Source organism: Chrysochloris asiatica, unplaced genomic scaffold, assembly GCF_000296735.1.
Source record: "Chrysochloris asiatica unplaced genomic scaffold, ChrAsi1.0 scaffold00008, whole genome shotgun sequence".
NCBI classification, from domain to species: Eukaryota; Metazoa; Chordata; class Mammalia; order Afrosoricida; family Chrysochloridae; genus Chrysochloris; species Chrysochloris asiatica.
The window spans coordinates 32294212-32321268 of record NW_006408526.1 but is presented as its reverse complement, the minus strand read 5'-3'; the positions used below and the strand labels follow the sequence as shown (position 1 = coordinate 32321268).

The following is a 27057-nucleotide window of genomic DNA, read 5'->3' as shown; positions in this document are numbered from 1 at the left end:
AAAAATAAAGACTTGAAGCACTTATTGATAAAGATCAAAGACTACAGTCTTCAATATGGAATACACCTCAACAAAAATCTTCATAACAGGTTCAAAAAGCAACATCATGAAAATATTGAAATTATTAAGGATTTCATTTTACTGGACACACAATCATTGTCCATGGAAGCAACAGTCACAAAATCAACTGATAAATTGCATTGAGCATATTTGCCACAAAACATCTCTTTAAAATGTTAAAGAGCAAAGATGTAACTTGGAAGGTTCACCTGATCTTCATGGTCATTTTCAATCACCTCATACGTTTGTGAAAGCTCAACAATGAGTAACAATAAGAAAACAGAAGAATAATTAACATATTTGAATTTTGGTGTCAGTGAAGAATATGAAATGCACGGTGAACAGCCAGAAGAACGAACAAATCAATCTTGGAAGTACATCCAGAATGCTCCTTAGAAGCAAAGAGCTTTGCCTCAACCTCAACCGTACTTTGGACACGTTTTCAGGAGAGATCAGTGCCTGGAGAAGGACGTAGTGCTTGGTAAAATAAAAGGGTCAGTGAGAAAAAGGACTAGATGGACTGACACAGTGGCTGGAGCAATGGGCTCAAACACAGCAACGACTGTGAGGCCGAAACAAGACCAAGCAGTATTTCGTTCTGTAGTATTGCTGTATGTCCAAACAACTCCGAGTTTTTAGGTACCTTCGTGTCGACTCCATGGCACTTAACATTAACAACAAAACTTGAAGGTTGATAATGCCCCAGGTCTCAAATTCCGGGCTTCTCCCACTGGTCCCTCCTCTTTCCCGGTACCTTCCAGGTGCCCGGTCGTGTCACATTCCAGTCCACTTCTCGTACTCCACCCTATCTAAACTCGCAGGCTTTCCCTCCACGTGTTTTTTTTTTTTTTTTTTTTGTATATATTCGTTGCCTGGGAGACCACAGCCGGGTGGGGCTCTACAGACGCCACAATAGGAACAAGCCAATAGCTCTCACGCGTCTCAGTGACGCGAGTCGCGGGATGTAGCTTTGCCAGCCCTGGCGTAATGAGGCGGCTGCCCACTGGGTGGCGCCGATTTCCCGGGGAGGTCCTTTCTGGGCCCCCGGCAGAGCTGGGGGAGAGGCGGGCAGGAGCCGAGGCCAAGGAGCCCGCTGCGTCAGCTGCTGCTCACTTTGCCGCGCCAGTACCAGCCGGGACTCACCCGCAGCTCCATGCTTGTGCCCGGCTCGACTCATCCATCCTCCGACAAGAGGCAGGTACGTGCCACCTGTCGGAGGCCGGGGGAGGGGGATGCGGAGGTGAGTGCTGATTGGAGGCTCTGAAAGTGAGGTGTCAACGACAGCCGTGGCAGAAGGGGCACTAGAAATATAGGGCAAGTGCCCGCGGTGCGGGGGAGCTCCAGCTGTGGGAACCAGTTGTGTGACGGGCTGCCAGCTGCCAGCCCAGGGTGCCGGGAAGAATCATCTGTGTGTTGATCAGAATGTTCTAAGGAAATGCTGCTTCAGAGGGTCTGGACGCTGTGTGGTATATGGCCCTAAGAGTGACGCCTGGACACTGACAACCCCCCTTCCATGTGTGCGTACTGCTCACTGACTTGATCCTCTTCAAGCTCCCAAGGGCTCTCTCGAGTCAGTGTTAGGGGAAGAGTGTGAGCTGGGGAACAACAGTTCAACCAAAGGGAGCTTTGCCAACTAATGCCAAAATCAGAAGGAGGCATCTTTGAAATTCCCACCAATCCTAAAGCAGAATCAGGCATGCCGTGCTCTGAGGCAAGCAATTTGTATTTACAATCCAGAGAAGACCTGGTCACCCCATGCTGACTCTTCTCAGAGGAGGGAGCATCCTAGATGCCTTAGAATGGGGCTGAGTGGGAGATTAAGGAAGGGGCTCCTCACCTGAGTGACCTGGCCTGAAATCATCATCCAAGTTTTTTAGTCAGACCTGTAAAGCTGAGGTCCAGAACATCACTGGGCTCAGGTTGGGGCATCATTCACTCCTTTGATGCGGTAGCTGCATGCCAGCCCAGAGTCGGAATGAAGGCTGGAATGAGGGCCTGGAACAGTGCATCATCAGGACCAGGGGTTGAGTCAGTAGCCTCTGCTACAACAGGGTGGAGGCACCAGCCTGGGGTACTCCCAGTCCTTGGGGAGAGCCATCAAGCAACAGAGGGAACATACTAGGAACAGACAAGTGCGCCAAGGCCTGAGAGAAAAAGAATCCTGCTCCTTTCTCCTATAACCCTGCCCAGCCCGGCTCTGTGGTCTTGGAATCTCCAGCCCTTGCACAGGTAGAGTGGAACCAGCCCAGAAGGGCAAACAGTCTCTTGGCCCCCTGGGGGAAGCTGCACTCATGTGTTTTTCTATGCAAAGAGGGAAGCAGCCCAAATGGGCTTTATGCTTCTCTTCTTGGTGAACTTTCTGAGACTATGGCAAGTCATGCTTGCCTTCCGTGAGTACAGGCCAGGGACCAATTCAGAAAATCACGGGGCTGTTAACTGGCATTGGACCGGAGCACTCCCCAAAGGGTAGCTAGAGGCCCTTTTCTTCCTAGAAAGGTTCAGGTACGGTGCTACTACTAATATTACCACTAATTATAATAATAACAAGTAGTGTGTTCAATATAGTAATTATTATTTATTGAACTCTTGTGCTTGGACATTTATAAACATTATTTAACCCATCACAACTCTGTGAGGCATAGCATTTTTTATTATTTTATTATTCCGGTTTTACAGATTATATAGAAAGCGTTAGTGGCTTCCCCATTGTCAGAGTCAGTAAAGGAAGAATCCTAACCCAAGCCCAGCTCTAGAAGTCCATTGTACTAAAAAGCGTATTGGACTGAAAACCTTAAAGTAGGTCCCTTTCTGTCTCGCACTAGCTATTTGCCCTTGGGCAATTTGTCTCTAAGCCTACTGCAGTTTACAATTTAAAGAGTGAGACTACATAAGGCTTTTCCTGTTCTCTACTTCTGTGACTGATACCTCCAGAGAATACTTGCTTTCTATTGTTTTTGTTTGTTTGTTTGTTTTTACTACCCCCACCCCTCTACCTCTTTCCAGTTCTGTTTTCCCTTCTGTTCTACTTCAAGGCCCTTTATAGCTGCTGATCAGACCTGCTCACCTAACGCTGGCCTGTCCAGACAGCCCTTGTGGTGGGTATGACACTGCCCCTTTAATTCTCCCTGGGCTTGGAATGCAAGTGAGTTGTGCTAGCCATCTCTGTGAGGTCAGATAAGATACTATATATATCGGGTCCGGTAACCTGAGCTCCGGATTACCCAGCCCCAAGTCAGACTCCAGCTTCTGGGCTCTCCGCTTCGTCCCAACCCTGCTGGGGAAGGAGAAACCCCCAAGTTCTGTCCAGGGCCCCAGGACACAGGTCAGTAGCTGCCCCTTTGATACCTGAGCTGCTTTTGGCATCCAGCAGGCACACATTAGTGAGTTTGGGGAAAACATGTGAGAGGCCACCCTCTTGGATTTGGTGGGTGCTGTGAGCAAGGCCAAAAGCTCTGGAAAGATAAAGCCTTCAAGGGTGGGAGAGAGATTAGGGCCCTCCCTTGGAGAGGGGTGCCCTAAAAGTGGCTGGGTGGATGGAGTTGGAAAGACAGTTTGAGGAGACCAGTAATGCCTGGTGGCCCATTTCTTGGCCTTTTCTTGGAAATGTAGAGATATCTACCCCCTTCCCAATCCCAAATCAAGAGGCGCCCTATAGATACATAATCCTGGGCCTACCCACTTCTCCACCAGTCTGGAGTCTTACTCTAATCTCCAATCGGTTTGTTTTACCTCTTCCATTCTCCTCCAGCTCTTGGGGTAGGAACTAAGAGAGGATCCAAGAGAGAGGGGCCCAAATTCCCTTGGTTGTCCCCTTCGAAGGCTGGCAAGAGGATTAGGCACTAAGCTGGTGGGTCACTGGGTGCCAGCTCCTGTCAGGTAGAGCTACTGGAGCCAGGCTGCAGGTTGGAGGAGAGGGCATCCGAGAGGACTGTGAGAGTCCAAATGTCCCCTTCCCCCACTCTTCCCTCCACCCGCATCCTCCACATCTGCTATGCCATTCCTCATCCACTCCTCCAGGTCATGACACTCCTACCCAGACTGTGTGGCAGGTGACCTTGGCAGGTGACCCAGGCAGGTGGCTTGGGCAGCTGGGAGGAAGTGTAGGAAAGTGCCGATGGAGTAAAGCAGGACCCCTCAGCCTACCTAGCCCTTCAGGTCAGCACGTCAGCAGTCAGCAGTGCTTCATTCCAATGTTGTTAGCAAGAGGCTTTGGGAAGCTCTGAGGTCACTATTGTGGAGGTTCCCAAGCACCTAGAGAGGCTGACTGGGACTCTCTACTCAACTGTCCTAGACACCTAGGTAGGAGGGAAGGGACTTGTAGGTCTCTGAACTTGATGTGAGCTTGAGCATGAGCTTGGGGCGCTCCTTCCAAACAGTGGCAAAGCCATAGAAGCTGGCCTGCCTTCACCCCAGAAAGCCCACAGAGGTACTGTTTGAGGTAGAGCAGATAGATGGAGCAGAGAGGCCATGAAGGCTGCTGGGTTGTAGGACACTCACTATCTGTCCCCTGCCCCCAGGGCCAGGAGCGCCTGGGATTCCTGGGGAGCAAGTCCCTCTCCTGGCTGGGCAGGTTGGGGAGCCCTTCACATGAGCAACAGGAAATGACAGTGGCTGATGCAAGGGAGTTGGTTGCCCCAGGGGGACAGGGTTCATTTTAACCCCTGACTCACCTATCATGGGTACCTTGGGGAGTGGGCCAAATGGCAGTGAGGGTAGGAGCCTGGGGAAGGGGGAGGCAGGCATATCTATATCCAGGCCTGGGACCCTGGACCTGGGTCGGGGCTAGATGCTGGTGCCAGGGGACACGCAGAAGCTTGGCACTGTGGGGACCTCTTAGACCATCTCAAGGCCGATCAGTACGGTTCTGGGGCTCAGGTTGCACCTGGCAGTGGAAAATCCAAGGGACCACTCCTGCAGGATTCTGTATTTCCAATCCACGGGGGCATCTGCAGCCTTCACCTGAACAGCCCCCAGCCCTGGCCCAGCCTAAGGAGAGACCAGGGAAGAGTGAGGTAGGGAGACTGGCAGGCAAGCCTTCAGTCAAAAGAGCACAACTCCCATCCAGCAGGGCCATGCTGCCAGATTGTTTTAGTGCAGTGTTAAGCTTTAATAGCTTCAGAAAAACTTCATTTGAAAGTTTAAGTACTTAAATTCCCTGCCTGTTTGTTGTTTTGTTGTTGTTAGGTGCCATCAAGTTGAGTTTCATAAATTGTGAAAAACCAATTTTTTAAAAAATACATTTTGTTCTAATTTAATTTCCATGTAATTTAAACAGCCTTCAAACAATGTTATTGGTAGGTTTGAGGCATTTACTCTTCAGAAGTAATTAAAACTTGAAACCAAACTATAAGTTTTAGGGACACTTTTGATAGTGCTGAGTCTCTGGGTGGTATAAACAGTTCAAGTGTTCTGCTGCTAACTAAAAGGTTTGTGGTTTGAACCCATCCAGAGGTACCGCCAAAGAACAGCCTGACAATCTACTTCCAAAAAGTTTACAGCCTTGAAAACCCTATGAAACTCAAAACAAGGGGGCTTACCATAAGTCAGAATCTACTCGAAGGAAACTGGCTTGGTTTGAGTTTTATAAACTAGTGCCTGGCACCTGGGGAAGGCTCTGTCTGTAAGTGTATGTTAAGGCCGTTGAGAAGATGAAATGAGAAACTGCTTATAAAGCACTCAGCACAATGCCTGGCCCAAAGGTGTTCAGTATCTACTGGCCAGAGTAACTGGCAAGCTGCTCAGCTCAGATGTCCTGACAGGAAGCTGAGTGTCCCTAGGTGCCCAAGGGGGAACACTGAGCAAAGTTAGCAGGGATCTTTAACAGAGAAGGGAAGTTTTGAGATGCCCTGTGAAGATGGCCTGGGAGAGAAGCTTGGCAGGTGGACTGGCCCAACTGTCCAAGGTGGCAGGCACCTGGGGAGGCGCTGTTGGAGCTGCATGCCAGTACTTGCCGGCTCAGGGTAAACAGTGAGAGGAGCCAGGCAGCAAAGGCCCCACACTGGGCAGGGAGAGGGACAGGAATCCCAGCCAATAGGCTTGTCTCCCACTGCCCCATGAAAGGGCCATTCAGTTCAGCCCGTTCCTCTAGCAACGGGAAGACTCGCAGCCATGTGAGTGCCGTTCCTGTCCCTGTCTTGCTCAGTGAGGCCCTGACCAGGGCCCCAGCTTGCTTTCCCGCCCATGGTGTATTCTGCACGCTGCCTCCAGGGACTACCTGGGCCAGGTAATGCCAAGGGGCTCCGACCCAACCTTTCTCCTCACCTGGGAAGTGCTGGAACTATTCTCAAGAGTAAAACTGGGTGCTTGGGGGAGGAGACAGGCATGCACAAGGCCTCAGACCCCATAGGACCCTCTCCCCAGGCCAGGGAGCAGAGTCAGATATCAGAACCAGGAGGCATGTGATGGCAATGCTCCCCACCCATAGCTGGGAGAATGGGAGGTCTGTCTGTTCCTACCGAATAGGGTAGATTAGAGTAGACAGGAGAGTGGGGATTTAGGAGCCCTCCAGGGAATTGGGGGAGAGGGGAGTGGTGTGGCCCCACTTCCAGCCTTCCCGAGGCTACTACTCCGTTGCTATACCTAGTTTAAGCCCCAGCACTTCTGGGTCCACAGCAGGGACAAGAGAGGTCACTGGCTTGGGGCACTGCCTTCAAAATCCCAGTGCCCCGTGAGCCTGGGGGTGGAAAGAGTTGTACGAACAGTGGGAGGAGCTATGTGCTCATGCTGGGGGGGGGGTAGTATTTGATTGGTTGCCTGGTTCCCAGAGCCCAGCTCCTGAGACTTGGAGTCTCTGTGACTTTGAATTATTGATGAAGTGCTCCAAAGTGAAACAGAGCAGGACTCATTTCCTCTGCCTCTGCCCCCTCCCCCGCCTCCCAAAGCCTGCACTCTCCCTTCTCTGTGCCGCCACAATCTTGAATAAAGCAGAGGAAAGCTGGTAGCTTCCTTTTCATCTTTCCTCCAGTTACCCTTTCCTAAAAAGGTATGAAAGTTGTGAAGGTGGAAGGCACATTGGTCAAGTTGCTATGTGAAGGACACAGGTCCCTGGGCCAGGAGGGTAAAGGAAGCTAGAAAATACGACCAGGTCTTTCTGCTCTCAGCTTGGCTTAGAAAACACTGGAGGTTTTTGGCAGAGTTCACAAGTGCTGTTCTGGATGTCCCGATATAGAAGTTACCACCTGCTGGTCTCCCACCCCAAACTCTCCCAAGCATTGCATGGACTGGGTTTCTAGAGCTCTCTGCCAAGCCTTTGGGGCTTGGCACCAGCTCTTCTCTACCCTAATGGGCTGGACTGGTAGCCTAGGGCAGGCTATGGGTCGCCCGAATGAACTAGTGTCTGCTAAATAGCTAGATCTCTGCCCACTGCTCGCTGATCTCATGGGGCTACAAGGGGGGAGCCTGGCGCCTCCAGTTGAGGTCAGAGGCTGACCAGCCCTGACATTATTACAGAGCTGCAAAGGGAGGAGCTGGTGGCCTGGCAGGATTGAGGGAGGAGATAATAACCGTTGTAATTGTGGAGTGCTTCCCCATGTTATTATCACGTTTACTCCTCACAAGAGCCCTATGAGGTAGGGATCGTGATGCTGACGATGATATTCATTTTACAGGTGTGGAAATGGAGGTTCGGAGAAGTTAAATCGCTAGCTCAGAATCACCCAGCTAATTGGCCCCAGGGCTGAGTCAAAAAGTAGCACATGCATACATCATCACTGGGGAATCCTGATATCTCAGGAACACCTCCATCCCCCCCAAAAAACCTCTGATCTCTGATGCCCTTCAGGATGCTGGTCCTACTGGGAATCCTCCCTGTGCTCTGTGTCCCTCTCCAAAGCACCTTTGCTCCTCCAGCTCTCTTGTGGCTGCACTTTGGGGCTGATAGAGGGACTCTGGAGTCCTGGTGTGGCGCTATGCATTAGTGCACTAGACTGCAAAGTCGGTTTAAACCACAAGGTTGGCAGTTCAAGCTCACTAGCTACTCCTTGGAAACCCTATGCAGGGTCGCTATGGGTCGGAACCAACTCTATGGCCCTTAACAATAGCAGCAACAGAGGGACTCTATGAGCCCTGGTAGCACTGTTGGTTAAGCATTAGGCTGCTAAGTCCCAGATGGTGGTTCAAACCTGTAAAGAGTGACAGTCTCAGAAACCTTAAGGAGCAGTGCTACTCTGCCCTCCCTATAGGATCAAACAGAATCGGAATTGACTTGATGGCAATGAGTGTAGTTTGGGGAGGGACTCTGGGATCCCCAACTGAACTGACATTTGAGGTTGTTGTTAAGTGCCTTCGAGTCGGAGCCGACCCATAGCGACCCTGTACAGGGTTTCCGAGGGTGTAAATCCTTACGGGAGTAGAAAGCCTCATCTTTCTCCCACGGAGCGGCTGGTAGTTTCGAACCACTGACCTTAAGGTTCGCAGCCCAATTCGTAACCACTATGCTACCAGAGCTCCTTTGAGGAGGAGGAGCAAATCCATGTAAAATACAAAGAGCTTGAACTGGAAATCTGTAACCTGCATTCCAGGTTTTGGTATTTTGTGACGACTGGGCAAGTCATCATCAGTTTTTCTGCCTGTACTACAAACAGGTGAAATGGATGATGTCTTAGGGCTAACTAAGGGCCACATTCATAGTGTGTGTTTCTTCACCAGACCCACTCCAACTGCAAGAAGGGGGAGGCAGAGTGATGACGGCAGTGTAGGATTTGGGCCTCTAGGGGGCTCCCCTTGCACAAGTCAAGTACCTAAGCAACCAGAACCCCTAGGATGCTATAGGTTCCTAACCTCATTTAGAGCAGAAGGCTTAACTCACTGAAGAGGGAGGTGGATTCAACCACAAAAGCATTCTCCCACTGTAGGACCAAGCAGAGAACTCTGGGATGGAATCTGGAGGTGGAGTTCAAGCCTCCTCTTTGCTGCCTTTTCCTCGTAATGGATCTGACCAAATGATTCTAAGGCCATTCTAGCTCAAAGGAAACAATCAGTGATTCCAAAAATGTGCCTGCTCTCCCAGTGACGCATGTCAGAATGGAGGGCTGAAGGAGAGACGTTAGCCTTCATTCTTGAAATGTCGAACATCTTCAGTGCAGTGGGTAAGGGTGGTGACATCCCGTCAGCTCAGGAGAAGCTCAGGAGAGGAACCAGATGGGCTTTGGATTGGAATACTACGTGACTTTGAGGGCTGCTGAAGTAGGGTAGTTCCTACTTGCCAGTTGGGTATTTAGAGGACTACGTGAAACAAGCAGAATGTACTATGTGGTTTTCTAAAAGCCAGACTCATCCCTCGTGCTCACTTGGGGGTGTGAGCGCATGGGTACACACATGCATGCCTGAGTTTCTCTCAGCAGCATGCCAGCCTCCTGTTTGAGATCTAAGGCTGTGGACCAGCTGGGGATGGAGAGCAGGACTACACCTGGCAGGGCCCTTTGACAACTGCTTTCCTTCTCTTTCAGCCCATGAGGCTCCCAGTCCCCTCTGAGTCCTGCCCTGAAGGATGTCCCAGCTCTCCTCCACCCTGAAGCGCTACACAGAATCAGCCCGCTACACAGATGCCCCTTACGCCAAATCGGGCTATGGCACCTACACCCCCTCTTCCTATGGGGCCAACCTCACTGCCTCTTTCCTGGAGAAGGAGAAGCTTGGTTTCAAGCCGGCCCCCCCTTCTAGCTTCTTCACCCGACCCCGTACCTATGGTCCCTCTCCTATCCTGGACTATGACCGGGGCCGCCCCCTGCTGAGACCCGACATCGGGGGTAGTAAGCGGGCAGAGAGCCAGACCCGGGGCACCGAACGGCCTTCAGGGAGTGGACTCAGTGGGGGCAGTGGATTGCCTTATGGAGTGACCAACAACTCCCTCAGCTACCTGCCCATGAATGCCCGCGACCAGGGGATAACACTGACCCAGAAGAAATCAAACAGCCACTCAGACCTTGCCCGGGATTTCTCCAGCCTCCGGACCTCAGATAGCTACCGGATAGACCCAGGGAACTTAGGCCGGAGTCCCATGCTGGCCCGTACACGCAAGGAGCTGTGTGCCCTGCAGGGCCTGTACCAGGCAGCCAGCCGCTCGGAGTACCTGGTCGACTACTTGGAGAACTATGGGCACAAGGGCAGCGCACCTCAGGTGCCCACCCAGGCCCCTCCCTCCCGAGTCCCTGAAGTCCTCAGCCCTACCTACCGTCCCAGTGGCCGCTATACTCCGTGGGAGAAGGGCAAGAGCCAGACCCCCGGGTCCAGTCGTTCCAGCTCTCCAGGGCGAGACACCATGGTGAGTTTACCCCCTGGGGAACCAAGCAATGGGTTGGGGAGGGGGTACTGATGTAGACAGAATAGCTAAGATGGAGGAGAGGACTTCCAACTTGACTAATATATTACGGCGGAGGTCTGCTTCCCAACCCTATGGCTTTGCACCTGTAGCCTTAGAGGAAGGACTTCTTAGAGGAGGAGGAGGCAAATAAGGGACATCTTCTCAGTGGGCCTGGTGCCCTCTGAGCATTCTCACACTCCTAGGAAACCCACTTCAGGACCTGTGTGCTTGGGGCCACCCAGCTCTATTCTTAGGAATGCTGAGCACACCACACACACACACACACACACTCTGCTACTCTTATATACTTATATACTCCTTTCCACCCAACATGGCTAGGTCCCCCGCAAGCCCAGTCCCATCCTGGGCTGGATGCTGGGTTGCATCTTTCCTCTGTCTCCAGCTTTTATCCCCAGCCTGAAGACCATGGTTATCATTTGAGCATAAGGCATCAGGGACAAGGGACTCTCTCCCTTGACCAACACTGGCTGGTTCAGTACTGAGGTGTCTGGACAACAGTATTTATCATATGTCTTTGGAGAAAATACAATTAGAGAATTTTTTTGTTTAGACCATCCAAAACCTCTATACTCCTATCCTGCCTGGGCTAGAACAGGGAAGAGATTCCACAGGAACCAAAGCCTGGCACAGCCTCACTCATATGTTCTATCTCTCCTATAGTTATCAGTGTGCCCACTAGGTGGAGAGTTCCCAGAGGGTGAGAAAAAAAAAATCATGTCTTATCTCTAGATCCCTCACCCATGCCTAACATAGCACAGAGCTTAGCTGACCTGCCAACTGCAGGAATGAAAGGATGGACAGACAGATGAACAATCAGATGGGCTGAAGAGTGGAGTGTTCTATCTGCCCAATTGTTTAATATACCTTTCCCCCATTCCTAGGGCATTTGCATTTGAAAATAATAGCTGTGCCTGCAGTGAGAAGTGCAAATGGAATAGGGGTCAGGATGGAGGGGCAGGGTGGAGTCACAGACCTTGAAGTTGGGAGTAATTAAAAGTCCTGAGAGGAATGTGATAGCATTACTTAAGAAAGTCCTGGCTTTGCTGGACAACCTGCGAAATGTCATGGGAGATGCAAAAGCCAGCGCCTCCCTGAGCATTTGGACCCTGATCAGGCAAGGTGTGGGAGGAGAGATCTGGCACAACAGAGGCGGCATGGGCGAGGGATCTGTGCTCTCAGAGGGGCATGTGCTGTGCTTGGGTCTGGTGTTGCTCATCCCAAGGATAATCAAAAAACCACCCAGAATGGAAGGGCTTAGATACTAGGGCTCCTCTAAGGGGCCCCCTCCCTTTGCTCAGAAGACAAAGTAGGGTCTGCAGATGACCACCATGAGAATCACCGGCACCACTGAACAATGCAGGAGCCTGGACCCCACCCAGAGTTCCCAAATCAGACTCTAGGGATAGAACCTGGGAATCTGCCCTTCTAACAAGCTCTTTGGGTGATCTTGATACTTGCTAAGGTTTGAAACCCTGCTTGCTTCAGACTAAGCTGTGGATTCATCCTCAGCACCAATTGTGTATGGGGGGGGGGAACTCCCCCTTTACTACTGGTCAGATTCCATTAGGATGCCCTCTTCCTCTGCCACATAAGCATATTCCACCCTTCCTTGAGTCTTCCATAAGGGACCCCAGTTCTATTCTGGGCCTGGATGAGGGCAGTTTTGCCATTTGGGGAGAGCACAGCAGAGCAATTCAGCCACCCTAACACTCCTCCCTCCCGCCCAGAGGTAGCTCACAGCACACTCAGTAGCTAGCCAAGCCCTACCATTGAATGAACTCAAGGAAATGCCAGCCAGGAAAGGGCCCTCATAGGTCAACATTGCAAAACCTTTCTTTAACCTGTCCCGTCTCACTCTCACTTCCCAGAGCTGCTCAGGGGGCCTGGACCAAATAGAATCCAGTATCTTTTCACATCTCCATGTTGGGTTTTCCTTCCTCATTCATTCATTCATGGTGCTGGGCTTCCTAACAGTCAGGAGTTAAAGAGCTTAGATAAACTTTGACTCTGTTTTCTCCTCTGTCATGAGAGCAAGCATCCCTGGTGGTACCTTGATTCAAGTACATGTCTGCTAACCAAAAAGTCACTGATTTGAACCCACCATAGGTTCTTTTTTTGGCAGAAATTATGTGGCAATCTGTTTCTGTAGAGAGTTCAGCCCTGGAACCCCATGAGCCTGCTCAACTCTGCCCTTTAGGGTCACTGTGAGTCAGAATTGACATGATGTCAGCAGGTTTGGTTTGGTTGTGTGTGCTTTTTAAAAATGAGAGCAATAACTGTTCCCACTTCGTAGATTGTCATGAGAAATCAAAAGGCAGTGCATGTGAAAATGCCTGGCACACAGTCAGCACTCAATAAAATATCAATTCTCCTTGAACCCTGCTAGGTGCTGTGGGAGGCAAGAGCATGGCAGGCAGGGTCCCTGCCCTCTATAATTAATTTGGGGAAATCGGGTCATAAATAGCTGCAAGAGGAGGCTGCCCCGGGTGTTGCTAAGTGTAGAGTGGGGTAAGAGAAGGGAGAGGTGAAGCCAGGTCTTGGATGGGGCGCTTGTGACCATTGGAACAGTTGGCCTCTTTAACCGTGTACACCTAGCATCTGTACTATTTCCTCATCTATAAAAGGGAGTGATTGTGCCTGCCCTGCCCCCATCCATCACAGCCATGTCATGAGCCTCAAAGCAAACAGTAGATGTAGACAAACCTAAAGCCTGCAAACCTATGGACTATTTAGCTTCAACTTCAAGATGAAACAAAAATGCTAGGAAAAGGGCATCTCGCAGTGGGGAGAGGGGGAACAGAAGAGAACATGTGGCAAGGTTTAATGAGATCTGACCCCTCTGGGTTCTCTTGGGGCAACCAGGCTCAGAAGGCTGAGTAGCTGACTTGAACGTCAGCTAACACTTTTAATAACCAAAAGTAAACCAAAGTCACTGCCATCAAGGTGGCTTTGACTCATAGCCACCCTGTATAGTAACCCTATCTAGGACAGAGTAGAACTGCTCGTTAGAATTTCTGAGAGGGTAAATCTTTACAGGAGCAGACAGCCTGGTCTTTCTCCCACTGAGCAGCTACTGGGTTTGAACAGCCAACTTTGTGGTTGGCAGCCCAATGCTCTTCGTCCATAATTCCACCAGGGCTCATACTCATAATAAAGTCAGGTCCTGATGTGGTGCTGTACAATCAGCACTGGACTGTGAACCACAAGGTTGGTGGTTCAAACTCACCAGCCACTCCTCAGAAACCCTATACAGGGTTGCTGTCAGTGGGAAATGATTCCACTGCACTTACCCGGCTGTACACTGGTTTGTCTCCCTGTCTTGCTGTCCCTGCTCAACTTCTCCAAGCAAACATTCAATCCACTTCTCTAACCTTTCCTCTGAAGTTCAGGACACCAGGATTTTCATCTGTGTCTGTATCATTTGGTCTCTTCTATCTTTGTTGTGGAGTCCTGGGGTGGCGCTGTAGGATCAGCACTGGACAGCTAACCACAAGGTCAGCAGTTCAAACTATCAGCTGCTCCTTGGAAAACCCTATGCAGAATGGCTATGGGTCGGAACCGACTCGACGGCACTTAACAACAACAACAATAACAACAACAATCATTAAAGAAGCAGATTTCCACATCTTTCTCCCTCATAGCAGCTGGTGGGTTCGAACCTCTAATCTTTCATTGGCAGCCAAGTGCTTAACCACTGCACCTTCAGGGCTCCTCCATGCTTCCTGCAAAATGCCAGGAGAATGAGGGGCCTGCCCTGAACCTCCACCTTCCCGTTTACAATGCAAACAGATGAGAATGGAGAGATGTGATGACCCAAAACTAGTAGGAAAAAAACTTTCACTACCCCTGTGGGGACTCTAAGCCAACCCAAAGAGAGCCAAGAGTGGAGTACCCAACTTCCTCCCCCACCTCCCCTGGTCTCACACATACATATACACACACACACCTGTTCCCAGGGCCTACGGAAGGACAAGCTGTTCCCACTGAGACCTGCCAGGACTGTGCTTTAACCCCTACAATCCTCCTAATCCCCCTCCACCCCTTCCAGTTGCTCCCTCCCCAGTCCTGGCATTCTGCCAGCAGGCCAGAGCCCTGCCGTGCCCTGCCCTGCCAGGCCATCTCTCCTCTCCCCAGGAAGAGCACAGTCACCAGGCTGGATACCAGGCTGGACAGCCTAGTCTTCCCCACACAGTCTGGGGGCCCAGAGTGCCTGGGTCCTATTTGTCACTGGGGCTGCTGACTCATCTCCCCAAGCCTTAGGTTCCAGCTGTTTAGCGACAAGGAGATTATATAATTTTAGGTCATGCGACTTTTTTCTGGGGTGGAACTTTGGACTTGAAAGCTGTCCTGCAGTGACAGGGAGGGGGTTACTCCAAAGAGCCCAAGCTGTGGACAGCAGAGGCTGCCTGAGGGATGCAGGAAGAGAGTGTGACCTTCCTCTCTTGTCCCTTACCTTCTCATTCTCTGTGTTTAGTCACATTGAATACATCATCTTATTTAGCCAGCCGGCCAGCCTGAGACAAAGAACCTGTGCTCACCCAATCCACCCACCTCTCCCTTAGCCATCCTGAGGAGGTGGGGCTTTCCCAGGGTTTGAATCTGTGTTAACCTTTCTGAGGATATGAATCTGTGTTGACCACATAGGAAGGTCACTCAGAGGAGATCTTCCACCGGAGGGGTCCTTTGGCCAGATCAGTATGAAAGGTGAGAAGGAAAGGGCAGTTTGTGGCAAAACACTGACCTCTCCATCTCTTTCAGACCAGCTGTGGCCTGACTGGTGGCCTTTCTGCCTCCTGACCCAGTCTTAGCTTCTCAACTAGTGCCCAGCTCCATCCTCCCTGCCGCCTCCCCCATCCTCTAGGATGTCTTAACGAGTTAACGTCATGCTGAGGTGGGGCTCAGCTAGGCAGAAATTAATCCGAGCCTGGCAGAATGTTCCCTGCCCCTGGGGGAGCCGCTCCACTGACCATAGGCTTCAGAAATGAACAACATGTTCAGAACTCACAGTTAGCCGCACTTGTGGCCCCTTGTACCCTCTCACCTCAGTGGATGGGTAAAACTGATTCCCCGCCAAAGGAGGGAAATGTGTGGGCCTCTGGAATCCAGCTGGTTCAGACCGGACTTCCCCAGAGCTGCAACACTACGGAGCTTTGAGCTTTTCCACCTCTTGGAGTCCAAGTAATGCACAATGTGGGGGTGCTGAGCTTCCTAAAGCAGGTCAGGCAAAGGGAGCCTCCCTCCTTAAAGCACACTTGGGGCGGAGAGTCAGGTATCCACAAGCCTGGCCCCTAACAGGGACTTTGAGCCCCTACATTTTTATCCCAGAGGCTTGCCATCAATCCATCCAAAGCCCAAACCCAAAGCAGTTGCTCCACAGGATTTCTGAGACTGTAAATCTTTATGGAAGCAGATAGCCTCATCTTTCTCCTATGCAGCAGTTGGAAGGTTCAAACCACCACTGAACTTTGGGATTAGTTTAACCCACTGTGCCACCAGGGCTCCTTCACCAACCCACTAGTCTGTCCATTTGAAGTGGTAGCAGCAGATACAGGCTGGGAGCAGGGCTGCTGGCCTTAAGGCATTTGATTGGGCATTGGCAGCGTTTACAAACCCAATCCAAACCGCCCACTATCTGAGGGAAGTGGGATACTCTCAGTCCCAGCCCTGGCTTGACTTTATACTCCATCTCAGACCAGGAAAGTTTGAGGTGAAGAAAATCATTTATCAGATAGGGGAGACAGGTTCTAAGAAATGACCATTGTTAGCTACACTACAGTCCAGCTTAGATTTGCTCCATGTAATTGAGGCATAGAGTCCTGGAGTCAGAGCCAGATTTGGATCCCAGAAGACTTTGTTGCCATTCTGCTTTCAGAAACGGCAATGGAGAGGCAGGGGCTCAGAGGGTCTTGAGTAATGGATAAATGAGCCATGGTTCTTTGTAGGCCTGTCCTGAAGCAGTCAGACCTGCCTGACCAGACTGGAAACTATGTGAATTCTCAAAACTCTCCCATGCAGAAATGCTCCCATCTGGATCTCCCTGCTTCCAGCAATCCCCCTACTACTTCCCAGGAGAAGGGCAAGACAGGGCTGGTGGAATACCAAGATGTCCTGGCATGGGTGTGCGCAGATTACTAGGTCTATGTCTCATGGAGGCGAGATAGGCAGATGCTACAGTGGGAAACACCTGTCTCACCATTAGACTTGCTCAGCATGCAAAACCAGATTCACACCCCCACCTTCTGAGGCTCAAGGGGGCTTCCAGGACCCCAGCAAAGCCTGGTCCTCTTTAGGTGACATCAACACCATTTATTTAACACCCATTGAGGGAACTCTTAACCCTACCCTTGAGGAGGATTCCACAAAATAGACCCATCAAGACCAGCTGCATACCATCTAAGAACATTTACAAATGCCTCAGAAACACTTATAAAACGAACACACTAAGATAAATTAAGACAGTGTAAACTGAATACTAGCAGTTTGAGACAATGCAGTTATGAGGTGTTTATAGTTTGGGTGGGGCTCATTAGGGAAGGCTTTGTGGAAGTTGTGAGTTTGAAGCAGAATTCAGGAGGTAATTGGCAGGGAGCAGGAAGAGCATTCCAGAATTTCCTAAGAGTTATTGAAAGCATGAATTGTGCTATGAGACGGGTATGGGTTCAAAGCTCTACGCTGTCATTTATTAGCTTTGTGGTCTTGGCAAGCCATTTGTCCTCTCTGGGCTTAAGATCTTCATCTATAAAGTTGAAGAGGTAAATAGTATGTCATTGTACCAGTATTATTATGAAAAGCAACTAAGATTATATATATAAAGCACTATGAAAAGTTACTAAGATTATATATATAAAGCACTTAGCCCAGTACCTGATATTTAATAAGTGCTTAATCAATGGCAGTTTTTCTTTTTTTTCTTAATGAAAGATGTTGTTAAGTGCCGTGGAGACAGTTTTGACTCATGGGGTCCCTGTATTGTGTTTCCAAAGAGCAGCTGGTGGGTATGAGCCACTGACCTTGTGGTTAGCAGTCAAGTGCTTATCAAGTGCTAAGGCAGAGGATAAGAAGAGGTTGATTGGGAGGCAGGGATTACTACAGAAGAGTGAGGGCGGTGAGTGGAAGGAGGCTGTAGACGACCTTAGAGACAGGGCCAGCTGCAGCTTTTGGGTTGAATTCAAGGGTCAGGTGCTCTAGTTGTTTCAGGGCAGAGGAGTGAAGTGATCAAAACAGTACAAAAGAGTAAACATTGCCACAGATCAGGACCAGCTTGGAAAGGGTGTGGCTGTAAAGAGGGAAACCAGGAGGAAAAAGGCAGTGGTTACAGTTCGTCCAGGGTCCAGGTTTGGGCAGGGGCAGTCTCTGTGGAGATGGCCACTCCTAACACGGACAGCAAGTAACATGCCCTGCACCTCCAGCCCTTCCTCCCACCATCACTGCTGCCACACACGGGCAACCGCCCTGCTCCCCTCTCATTAGCATGAAGTTGCTGTTTTGTAGGTGGCTTAGGGTACAGCCCAGACATGTGTCCCAGACCGTCCCCACGTGACTGTGGTCGTGTGTGCAGCGCGCGTGTGCATGTGGGAATGAGCATGCCAAGAGGAACAGAAGGCGCTCACAGATGAGTAACAGCACAGACTGCAGCGCTCCAAGTATTTTTTAAATGCTAAAAATACTGGCTAAAAATAGCAAGCTCCCTCCAAACAAGATACTTTCTCTAGGCAGATTCCTGCAGCAGATAGTTGAGGGGGTTGGGGCATCAGAAATAAAGCTCAAAACCCCCCTGCATCCCTGCCGTTAGGGCCAAAGTAGCATACACTCTCCCTCACACCAGCTGAGCTCCTGTTTCCTCCTGCACTATCACTTTCTCTTACCTCCCCAAAAAGTTATACCTGGAGATTCCACGAGAGAAGGAGATGAGTAATTAGAAAGGGCCAGGAAAAAGTCCTGTCCTAGGGCCAAAAGGGTCGATGACCTCTTGTACCTTATAAAATACTTGCGTTGGCTCTAGATAAAAGGCAGTTAAGGTGTCCTGGTGTGGCGCTGTGGGTTAACAACGCACTGGACTGTGAAGTCATTTTGAACCTCAAGGTCGGAGGTTCAAGCTCACAGCTGCTCCTCAGAAACCCTATACAAGGTCGCTATGGGTCGGAACCGAGTCGATGGCACTTAACAACAGCAAAAAGGTACTGGTGCCAAAACAGGGCTGAGGAGAGGAGGTGTAAGCTTAGTTTCCGAGTCATGGAAATGATGATCTTAACCTGGGCCCCGTCAACCCCTTCGGACCTTGTGGCTGTTGAGTTCCAGAGGTTCTGAGGGAGTTCCTGGATGCGAAAGAAAAGTTTGCACAGACCTTTCATCAGGTTCCCAAAATGTTCCGCAGCCCTCAAAAGCTAGGAGCTGCGTGCTGCCCTGGAGGACGCTCACCCAGTTAGTTGGCACTAGGTCTTGGGGCTGTGTCCTCTGCGGACCCCAAAAATAATTTCTCCAGCTTCCCAGTCTCGAAGCTGGTTCCGGGCTCCGTGCCCCAGTCTAGCTTTCCGTGGCCTGCAGCTCTTGGAGAGCTGGCTGGACCGTAGGGGTCAGCGGGCCCCGGGATCGCCCAGAATCGAGGGGGCGGAGCAGGCCGGGCCGCCTCGTTCCCAGGGCGGGGCCGGAGGCGTGGTCCCGCCCCCGGCGTGACGTCGCGCGGCCCGAGCCGCCCTCCCGACCGCCAGTCCGCTGGAGCGCGAGAGCCGGGTGCTGGGGCGGTTGGCGACGCGCGCCTGGGAGGTTGAGGCGGGTGCTCTCAAGAGCCGGGAGGAACGCTCTCTCGGGACCCCCGTAGCAGTTACCGCCGGGCGTCTGGGACTGTGCCCTGTGTGGTCTGACCGGCCTTGGCGTAGGGCTGTGGAGCCTCGCGGGGCCATCCCCGTGCCCCCTAAGCCAACGTTAGGTGTGGGGCCGAGCCCACCGCCTGTTCCCCAACATGCGCACCTCGTACACGGTGACCCTGCCCGAGGAGCCCCCTGCCGCCCCCTTTCCCGCCCTCGCCAAGGAGCTGCGGCCGCGCTCCCCTCTGTCCCCGTCCCTGCTGCTTTCCACCTTCGTGGGTCTCCTGCTCAACAAAGCCAAGGTACGTGGGACCCTTCTCCGGGACCCCCACCCGCGTGCCGCGCGCCCCCGGGCTCGGGGACAGGTTCTTCCGAGTCCCACCTCTCCTTCCCTAGGGTCTCCCGGCAAGGGATGCCCCCTCCCCAGGTGATCCCACGCGTCCTCGCAGCCCCCTCCCCCTGCTGAGGTCCCCAGATACCCCTTTCCCTGCGACCCCTCCCGCTCCTCGGCACCAGATGGCTCCGAATTGCTGTCACCTGTCAGGACAGGTGCCAAGAAGCGTAACCTTGACTGGTGGTCGGTGTGTAAGGGGACGGGCCAGAACAGCTGGTCCGAAAGGGGCCATCTCCCTTTTCGCTGCTCCCGCAAGGCGTTGGGGCTCGGTAACAGGGGTCCCTGACCCTGTGAAGGGCAGAGGAGTCGCAGCCAGGTGAAAGAGGACCACTTCCCTTTTCTGCCCAGCCCCGTGGACTTCTGCTAAGTGACCAAAGGCTCCCTCCAATGAAGTAGCCACCCCAATGTGATGCCAGGGTGGCAGGCTGGGCACTGACCCGCTGGGGATGGGAGAAGGGGCCAGAGCTTGGCAGGGCTTATGTAATAGGCACCAGTTCCCGTGTTGGCAGTGCGTGCACGGCCCCGTGCCAGGGCCACACCAGGATCCTTGGCTGCAGCCAGGACTCATGGCTGACCCGCACTGCACAGGTGAAGTAAGCAGGAAAATCTTTACGGGGTGCCAGCCTCAGGCAGCCTTTCTTGTGCCCTCCCCCCTCCCCCAACGCGCCCACCCCCACCCCCACCCCGTGCACACATGCCCCCTGCTTGGTAGATGGAGGATGAATGCTGTCGAGTGACTGCTAAGGAGCTAGAACTCGCTAGGACAGAGATTGCCACTAAATCATAGCTAGGTTTGCTTGGGGCTAATTATACGGAAGTTCTTGATGAAAACTTTCTCAGCTCTTTACACCTGAGGTCCAGCCTAACAGCTGGAGTCATTTCCTTCTCACCCTCTAGGGTCTCCTTGCCAACCCTGAGGTACAGTTGTGTCTTCCTCCCCCCCCCCCCCCAAAGAAAGGTCACTCCTGGGACATTTTGTTCCTCTCTGGAATGGAAAGTGCTGACTTTTTTTCCCTGGAGCTCCTGATTTCCTATTCATGGCAGAAGATCTGGCTGGGCATAAAGCAGCTCTACTCTCCCCCAACTCCCACCCTTTGTCTCCTTTACACAGAGTGCTTACAAATTTACAAGTAATTGGGCTCAAAATTTTTGACCAAGGCACAACCCCACCCTAAACAAAAACTAACAAAAGGGTCCTACCAGTTCCCTAAAGGAGCCTCCCCCATCTTCCCATTCCCAGGCTAGGTTCTAGTAACAGTGGGTGATGGTGGATGACCCTCACTCTGCTTTCTTGGCATCATCTTTTAAAACCCCACCGGAGTGGCTCAGATGAAGGATGACACAAGTTTCCATTCCTGCCGCCACCGCCACCACCCCCAGTGAGTGCTATTGTCTCAGCTCAGGATCCGCTTTGGTGGGCACTGACGTGATCACCAGAACGCTGTGTTTCCCCAGCCTGCTTAGACAAATGTTGTTTGAGGCACAAAGGGAAAAGACTAATAAAACACTGCCCAGAATAGAAGAGTGGCTGTTCTGGTGTGAGCAGGCTTTAATGTTTTGGTTTGAATGAGCAACATGGAGACATCTGTAGCGTTTTGCTAGACCCTAGGAAGGTCCTTCAACCAGGTCTACCTGAAACTGCTGATAAGCTCTTTGCCCCCAGGGAAATGTCTCCTCTTACTGGAACATCAGGGTTCAGACTGTCAGAAAAGCCACGATTTGGTGTTTTTCACGGATGCTTAGACTCCAACAGCTGCTAGTAGGCTTTCTCTCAAGATGCACATTTAAGCTAGGGCTCTTTTCTGGGTATATTTTCTTCCCCACCTGTTAGTATTAGAACAGGTAAGAGGAGAGAGATCCTCTTACTTATGGGGTCAACAAGGGAATGCTCTAGAAAAGCCCTCCCACAGTTTGCTTCACCACCATCACCACCCAGCCTTGTTGAGCTGACACCCCTATGGGCTCTGAGCTGCTGACAGCACACTGCATGAGTAATTTTAGCGGAGTTATTTCAGGCTCCTGTTCTGATCATGGTTGAGCTGGCCCCACGCATGCCCCAGCCAGTGTTGTTCCAGAGTTGCTTGCTCCCAAGTCCCCTCCCCGAGAGAGGGGGTGGCAGATTCATCAGTAGACTGCTTCTTTAACCCTTTGAGTCCTAAAGTTATCTTACTTCTTGGAGGTATGCCCAGGATTAGCCCAGAGATCTTGAACAAGAGTGCTTAGAGGCTTTGACTTAGCACCTGTTCCCTTTCCATCCCCCTCACCAGCCTCCACAATGGGAATCAGAGCAAGAGTGGCACCTTCAGCAGGCACTTACCTCTGCTTGACCACAGTCTGCCTTCACAAGGATTCTCAGCCAGTGGTCTGTCAGGATACTGAAACTTGAACCAGGCAAGGAAAATTCTCCCAGCCTATTATCAGCTCTGTGAGCTGAGCTCAGCTGGAAAGAATGCCACCTGTCCCTAGCAGTTTGGAATGGCAGGCAGATGTGAGGTTTTTTTCCCCAGCTGAGAATCTAAACTTAGTTAAAGGTGTTTTGTTGTTTAATTTTTTTTTTCCCCAAGACTTCCTTGAAGTACCTATCGTAACAGCTGCTGCTTATACTGGACATCTAGGGATCATTTGGAGTCCTGGTGTGGAGCTGTAGGATAGATAAGCACTGGACTGCTAACCGCAAGGTCAGCAGTTCAAACCCACCAGCCGCTCCTTGGAAACCTTATACAGGGTTGCTATGAGTCAGAACCAATTCAACAGCACATAACAACAACAAGGATCATTTGAGATATCAACTGGATTTGAGACTTGATATTTCCTGTGGCCTGAAGTCAAATATCCACCCAAATATATGAATTCCTAGTCTTTAGTCCTACTCTTCAATCTCCACTGTGGCAGAGAATGAAGAGTCATGGAAAAATAGAGGGGAAAATTCAGTCAATAAAAGGAAACAAAGCTTAAGGGTATTTTGTTGTGTGTCGAAAATGGCAGGCATTCTTCAATTCTCTTTTCTACAGGGTACATAGATTAAGGCTGAGGGGAAGTAGTATATGTATGACTTGATGCTCTTGGCTCTAAGTGGCAGAAAGTTGCATAAATGCCTAGCACAGGCCCAGCCTCCTTAAGTCCAGCCTTATTTGCCGTATGTTTTTTGCTTACAGAATTCTAAGAGTGCCCAGGGACTGGCTGGTCTTCGAAACCTTGGGAACACGGTGAGTTTTGGATCACCCCCAGGAAATCTAACCAGGGTTCAGCTGACTCTACCCTCTAGCCCAGGTGATACCTGCTCTAAGGTCTGGTGTTTCAGAGAACTGCTGGGTTCTGTCTGCTCCTCACTCCTTAAAGGAAACACCGCTACAGGGGAGTTCCCCTTTGAACCATCACCTGAGCCTTTTTCCTGGACTCTTCTCCTCAAGAGCATCATCACTTCCCACTTCTGCCCAACTCACCCACACCTTGTTGCACTCCTCCGTAGTAAATAAGCAGTCACGTCACCTGTGCAATAGTGAGAATTTGCCTCACTTCATTCCTTTTGGTTATGAAAAGAGGAAGTTGAGGCTGTAGGAGGCTTCATTTGGGGGATGGATGAGAGAGTCAGGAAGGAGCCTCAGGTTAAGTTGAGGTTCCAGACAGGGAACTTGACTCCCGCCGCCGCTGACTGTCTGGCTCATCTCCTGCAGTGCTTCATGAACTCGATTCTGCAGTGCCTGAGCAACACCCGGGAGTTGAGAGATTATTGTCTGCAGAGGCTTTACATGCGGGACCTCAGCCACAGCAGCCATGCACACACAGCCCTGATGGAAGGTGAGCACTCCAGCAGTGGTTGCCGCCTCGCTGCCCCTCCACACTTTTCCCCACTCGACTCTTGCTGTAAAGAGTCCTAGTAGTGCATTGGGTTAAGCATTGGGCTACTCAGCTCAAGGTTGGCAATTCAAGCCCACCAGCTGCTCCGCAAGAAAAAGGTTTAGTCTTGGAAACCCTAAGGAGCCATTCTGCCCTGTCCTATAGCGCTGCTGTAAGTCATGATTGACTCTGGCAGTGGGCTAGGGATTTTTGGTTTCACTCTCGTTGTGCTGTTGCCATCAGGTGTCACTGAGTCTATTCTGACTCATAGTGGCCCCATGTGACAGACTAGAACTGTCCCATACAGTTTTCTTGGCTGTAATCTTTATGAAAGCAGATTACCAAGTCTGCCTCCAGTGGAGTTACTAGGTAGGTTCAAACCACCACCCTTTCTGTTAGCAGTCACACATTTCACCATTGTGCCACCAGGGCGTCTCTTGTTGTACTAGTACTCATAGTTGTCTTTTATGTGTACCTCCCGTTTTATTTTCTTTGACTACTTCTTGTTAGGAGCTCTGGTAGTGTAGTGGTGATGAATCGGGCTGTGAACCACAAGGTAAGCAGTTCAAAACTATCAGCTGTTCCGTGGGAGGAAGATGAGGCATTCTGCTCCCGTAAAGATTTACAGCCTCAGAAACCCTGTACAGGGTCGCAATGAGTCAGAACCGACTCCACGGCACATAACAACAACAACAACTTCTTGTTGGGGTTCTAGTTTCTTCTAGGGAATAGTATCTTACCTACCCTCCACACCCTCATGCCCTCCTCACCATTTTCCTTCCAACAGAGTTTGCAAAACTAATCCAGACCATATGGACTTCATCTCCCAACGATGTAGTGAGCCCATCTGAGTTCAAGACCCAGATCCAGAGATACGCCCCACGCTTCGTTGGATATAAGTAAGGACCTTGCCAACACTTCCCCCCAGTGTGGGAGGTAGTGACAGCAGGCTTTTGGGACAACAGGTATAGTTCACTCTTTTTTCTCTGGGCTCAGTCAGCAGGATGCTCAGGAGTTCCTTCGCTTTCTTCTGGATGGGCTCCACAATGAGGTGAACCGAGTAACAGTGAGGCCTAAGGTCAATCCTGAGAACTTTGATCATCTTCCGTAAGTAAGAGTGCTGTGAAGTTGCATTTTCTTATGTACCTATTTGGGAGTAGTGATTTGGGGAGAATCAGACCTATTTTTGAATGTTAAGGATCTAGATCGATATACCCTTGAGTTATCATGATTTGTACCCTAATCAATTGTCTTCCTCTGTTTGACTCCCAGTGATGATGAGAAAGGGAGACAGATGTGGAGGAAATACCTAGAACGGGAAGACAGTCGGATTGGGGGTGAGTACATGGATGGGGAACTTCGGGAATGCCTACTTTCACTGCTTCCTGCTTCTGACTGAGAAGAACACGAAAGGCTCAAGAATCAGAATTCTCTCAGGAAACACTGGGGTTTTTTGCTCAATGTCCAACAAGCTGAAAAAGCAAACACTGTACCGAAGGCCATGTGCTCCCCTCCCTGTGTTTAAGCATCTCCTGTGTCTTCCCCAGATCTCTTTGTTGGACAGCTGAAGAGCTCCCTGACATGTACTGATTGTGGTTACTGTTCAACAGTCTTTGATCCCTTCTGGGACCTCTCACTGCCCATTGCTAAGGTGTGTACTCCTGTTGCTCCACTTTGGAAATTCACGCTCGTTGTGGTTCATATCTCTGACCTGTACTTTGTTCTTCCCAGCGAGGTTACCCTGAGGTGACACTAATGGACTGCATGAGGCTCTTCACCAAAGAGGATGTGCTTGATGGAGATGAGAAGCCAGTAAGTCACTCTTCAGTAACAGAGCAGATTTCCATGGGGCCCCTCTGGGGAAGGTGCTGAGACACAGATGCAGCCTAGGAGCTGCTGGATTCAGGCCCTGTTGACTTCTCCCACCAGACCTTTCTAGTTCTGTTCGTCTTCCTTTTTAGACATGCTGTCGCTGCCGAGCCAGAAAACGGTGTATAAAGAAGTTCTCCATCCAGAGGTTCCCAAAAATCTTGGTGCTCCGTATCCTTAGGATCCATCTTAACTTTTTTTTTCTTTTTCAATAGTGATTTGGTTTACCTAGCAAATTGGTTTTCTATGTAACTGCTTATACACATTTTTGTTCCATGACTTTGGCTACAATCTCCACAATGTAACAGCACTCATCCCATCTTCCCACTTCCTCCCTATATGTTTATCATTCCATTGGTTCTTCTTCCCTGACCCTTCCTGCCTTCAGAGCTTTCTCCCTGGGCAGATGGTGCCCTTCTGATCTGGCATGGTTGATTGTTATAAGGAGTGTGCATCTCCCTGGTGTTCTTGTTCACCTGATAAGCCTATCGCTCAGCTTAAAGTTGAGCCACCAGGAAAGAACAGAACTTTACAAAGTGATTGATGACAAAGAGACAGAAGGTGAGGATGAACAGAGTAAGGAAAAATGAAACCTGATAGATTTTTCTTTTGTTGTTTGCTTTTCTGCTCCCTTATAAGAGCAGTGGCCCATTTGGTACTCAGATCAGTTAGCTTCAGTCGCTTTTTGCTACCCTGTTTGTCCTTGATTCACATCAATACCAGATCTAAAGCGGTTCTCAGAATCCAGGATACGAACCAGCAAGCTCACAACATTTGTGAACTTCCCACTAAGAGACCTGGACTTGAGAGAATTTGCCTCTGAAAACACCAGTAAGTATTTTTCTGTAGAAAGAAGAGATAGATACAGGAGGGGAAGGGAAAAGGCACGTGTGTCTTAAGATGCAAATGGGGAGCAGAGAGGTGTACAAGGAAGCTGCCAAAGAATGGATTATGAAAAGATTGGGGATAAGAGGTAGGAGGGAGCGAACAGAGGGACACAGACTACCTCCAGGCCTTAAAACCTTGAATTTCCTCCTCAGACCATGCTGTTTACACCCTGTATGCTGTGTCCAACCACTCCGGTACCACCATGGGTGGCCATTATACAGCCTACTGCCGGAGTCCAGTGACAGGCGAATGGCACACTTTCAATGACTCCAGGTAAGAGAGAAGTACCAGGTGAGGCAGCTGGCTTTCAGACACCTCCCTGTACCTCACCTGTCTGTTTGGCTTCCACCTGAGTAGACAGAAAAGGCCAGACTAAAAAAGCTCTGTCATTTATCTGCCACCCAGGGTAACCAGAGAGGTTGACTTGAGGGGAGAGATGTGAAAGTCCACTGGGCCGTGTCCTCATGACCTCCCCTCAGCATGGTTCTGACTGTGTCCTGCTCTTTCCACAGTGTCACTCCCATGTCCTCCAGCCAAGTGCGCACCAGTGACGCCTACTTGCTCTTCTATGAACTGGCCAGTCCACCCTCCCGTATGTAGCAGCAAGGAGCTACATCCCTGTCTCCCTTCCCTGTGGTGGCCCCACACCCTAAGTTTTTTTTTAAAAAGACCAAACAAACAAACAAAAACCCTGACAAATGAGAGAGAAATAAACTAAAATAAAGCTGCCGAGCAGGAGTTGATGCAGCCTGGTCAGGGTTGTAGCAAGGAGTCAGGTGCTCCTGAGCCATGGCTTGGCGGGGAAGATCAACAGGACACGGAGACCGGAGTCAGTGCAGTACTCCCTCGGCTTCTCTTGTTGTCATTTTTAAGCTTGTGGTTTT

The 27057-nt window shown here is 50.7% G+C and overlaps 1 protein-coding gene across 3 annotated transcripts; it reads left to right on the top strand.

Annotated features, from left to right (window-relative positions):
• Window positions 1-1075: 1075 nt before the first annotated feature.
• USP2 (ubiquitin specific peptidase 2) lies at window positions 1076-27057 on the top strand. Of its 3 annotated transcripts, XM_006833913.1 has the most exons (13): window positions 1076-1258; window positions 9507-10321; window positions 22735-22785; window positions 23254-23377; window positions 24204-24315; window positions 24413-24523; window positions 24689-24753; window positions 24964-25067; window positions 25148-25228; window positions 25378-25456; window positions 26009-26116; window positions 26326-26446; window positions 26686-26833. In XM_006833913.1, the coding sequence occupies exons 2-13, from the start codon at window positions 9548-9550 to the stop codon at window positions 26771-26773; spliced, it is 1818 nt and encodes a 605-aa protein (XP_006833976.1). In that variant the 5' UTR covers window positions 1076-1258; window positions 9507-9547; the 3' UTR covers window positions 26774-26833. The 3 variants fall into 3 exon arrangements, with proteins under 3 accessions (XP_006833976.1, XP_006833977.1, XP_006833978.1); XM_006833914.1 differs by lacking the exons at window positions 1076-1258; window positions 9507-10321 and adding an exon at window positions 19118-19487 and having other exon boundaries at window positions 26686-27057; XM_006833915.1 differs by lacking the exons at window positions 1076-1258; window positions 9507-10321 and adding an exon at window positions 21445-21479 and having other exon boundaries at window positions 22731-22785; window positions 26686-26773.

Coding starts and splice junctions, on each gene's coding strand:
- USP2 (XM_006833913.1), top strand. CDS start 9,548: ATGTCCCAGCTCTCCTCCACCCTGAAGCGCTACACAGAATCAGCCCGC. Junction 24,754..24,963: donor GGAAGACAGTCGGATTGGGG/GTGAGTACATGG, acceptor TGTCTTCCCCAG/ATCTCTTTGTTGGACAGCTG. Junction 26,117..26,325: donor ATTTGCCTCTGAAAACACCA/GTAAGTATTTTT, acceptor TTTCCTCCTCAG/ACCATGCTGTTTACACCCTG.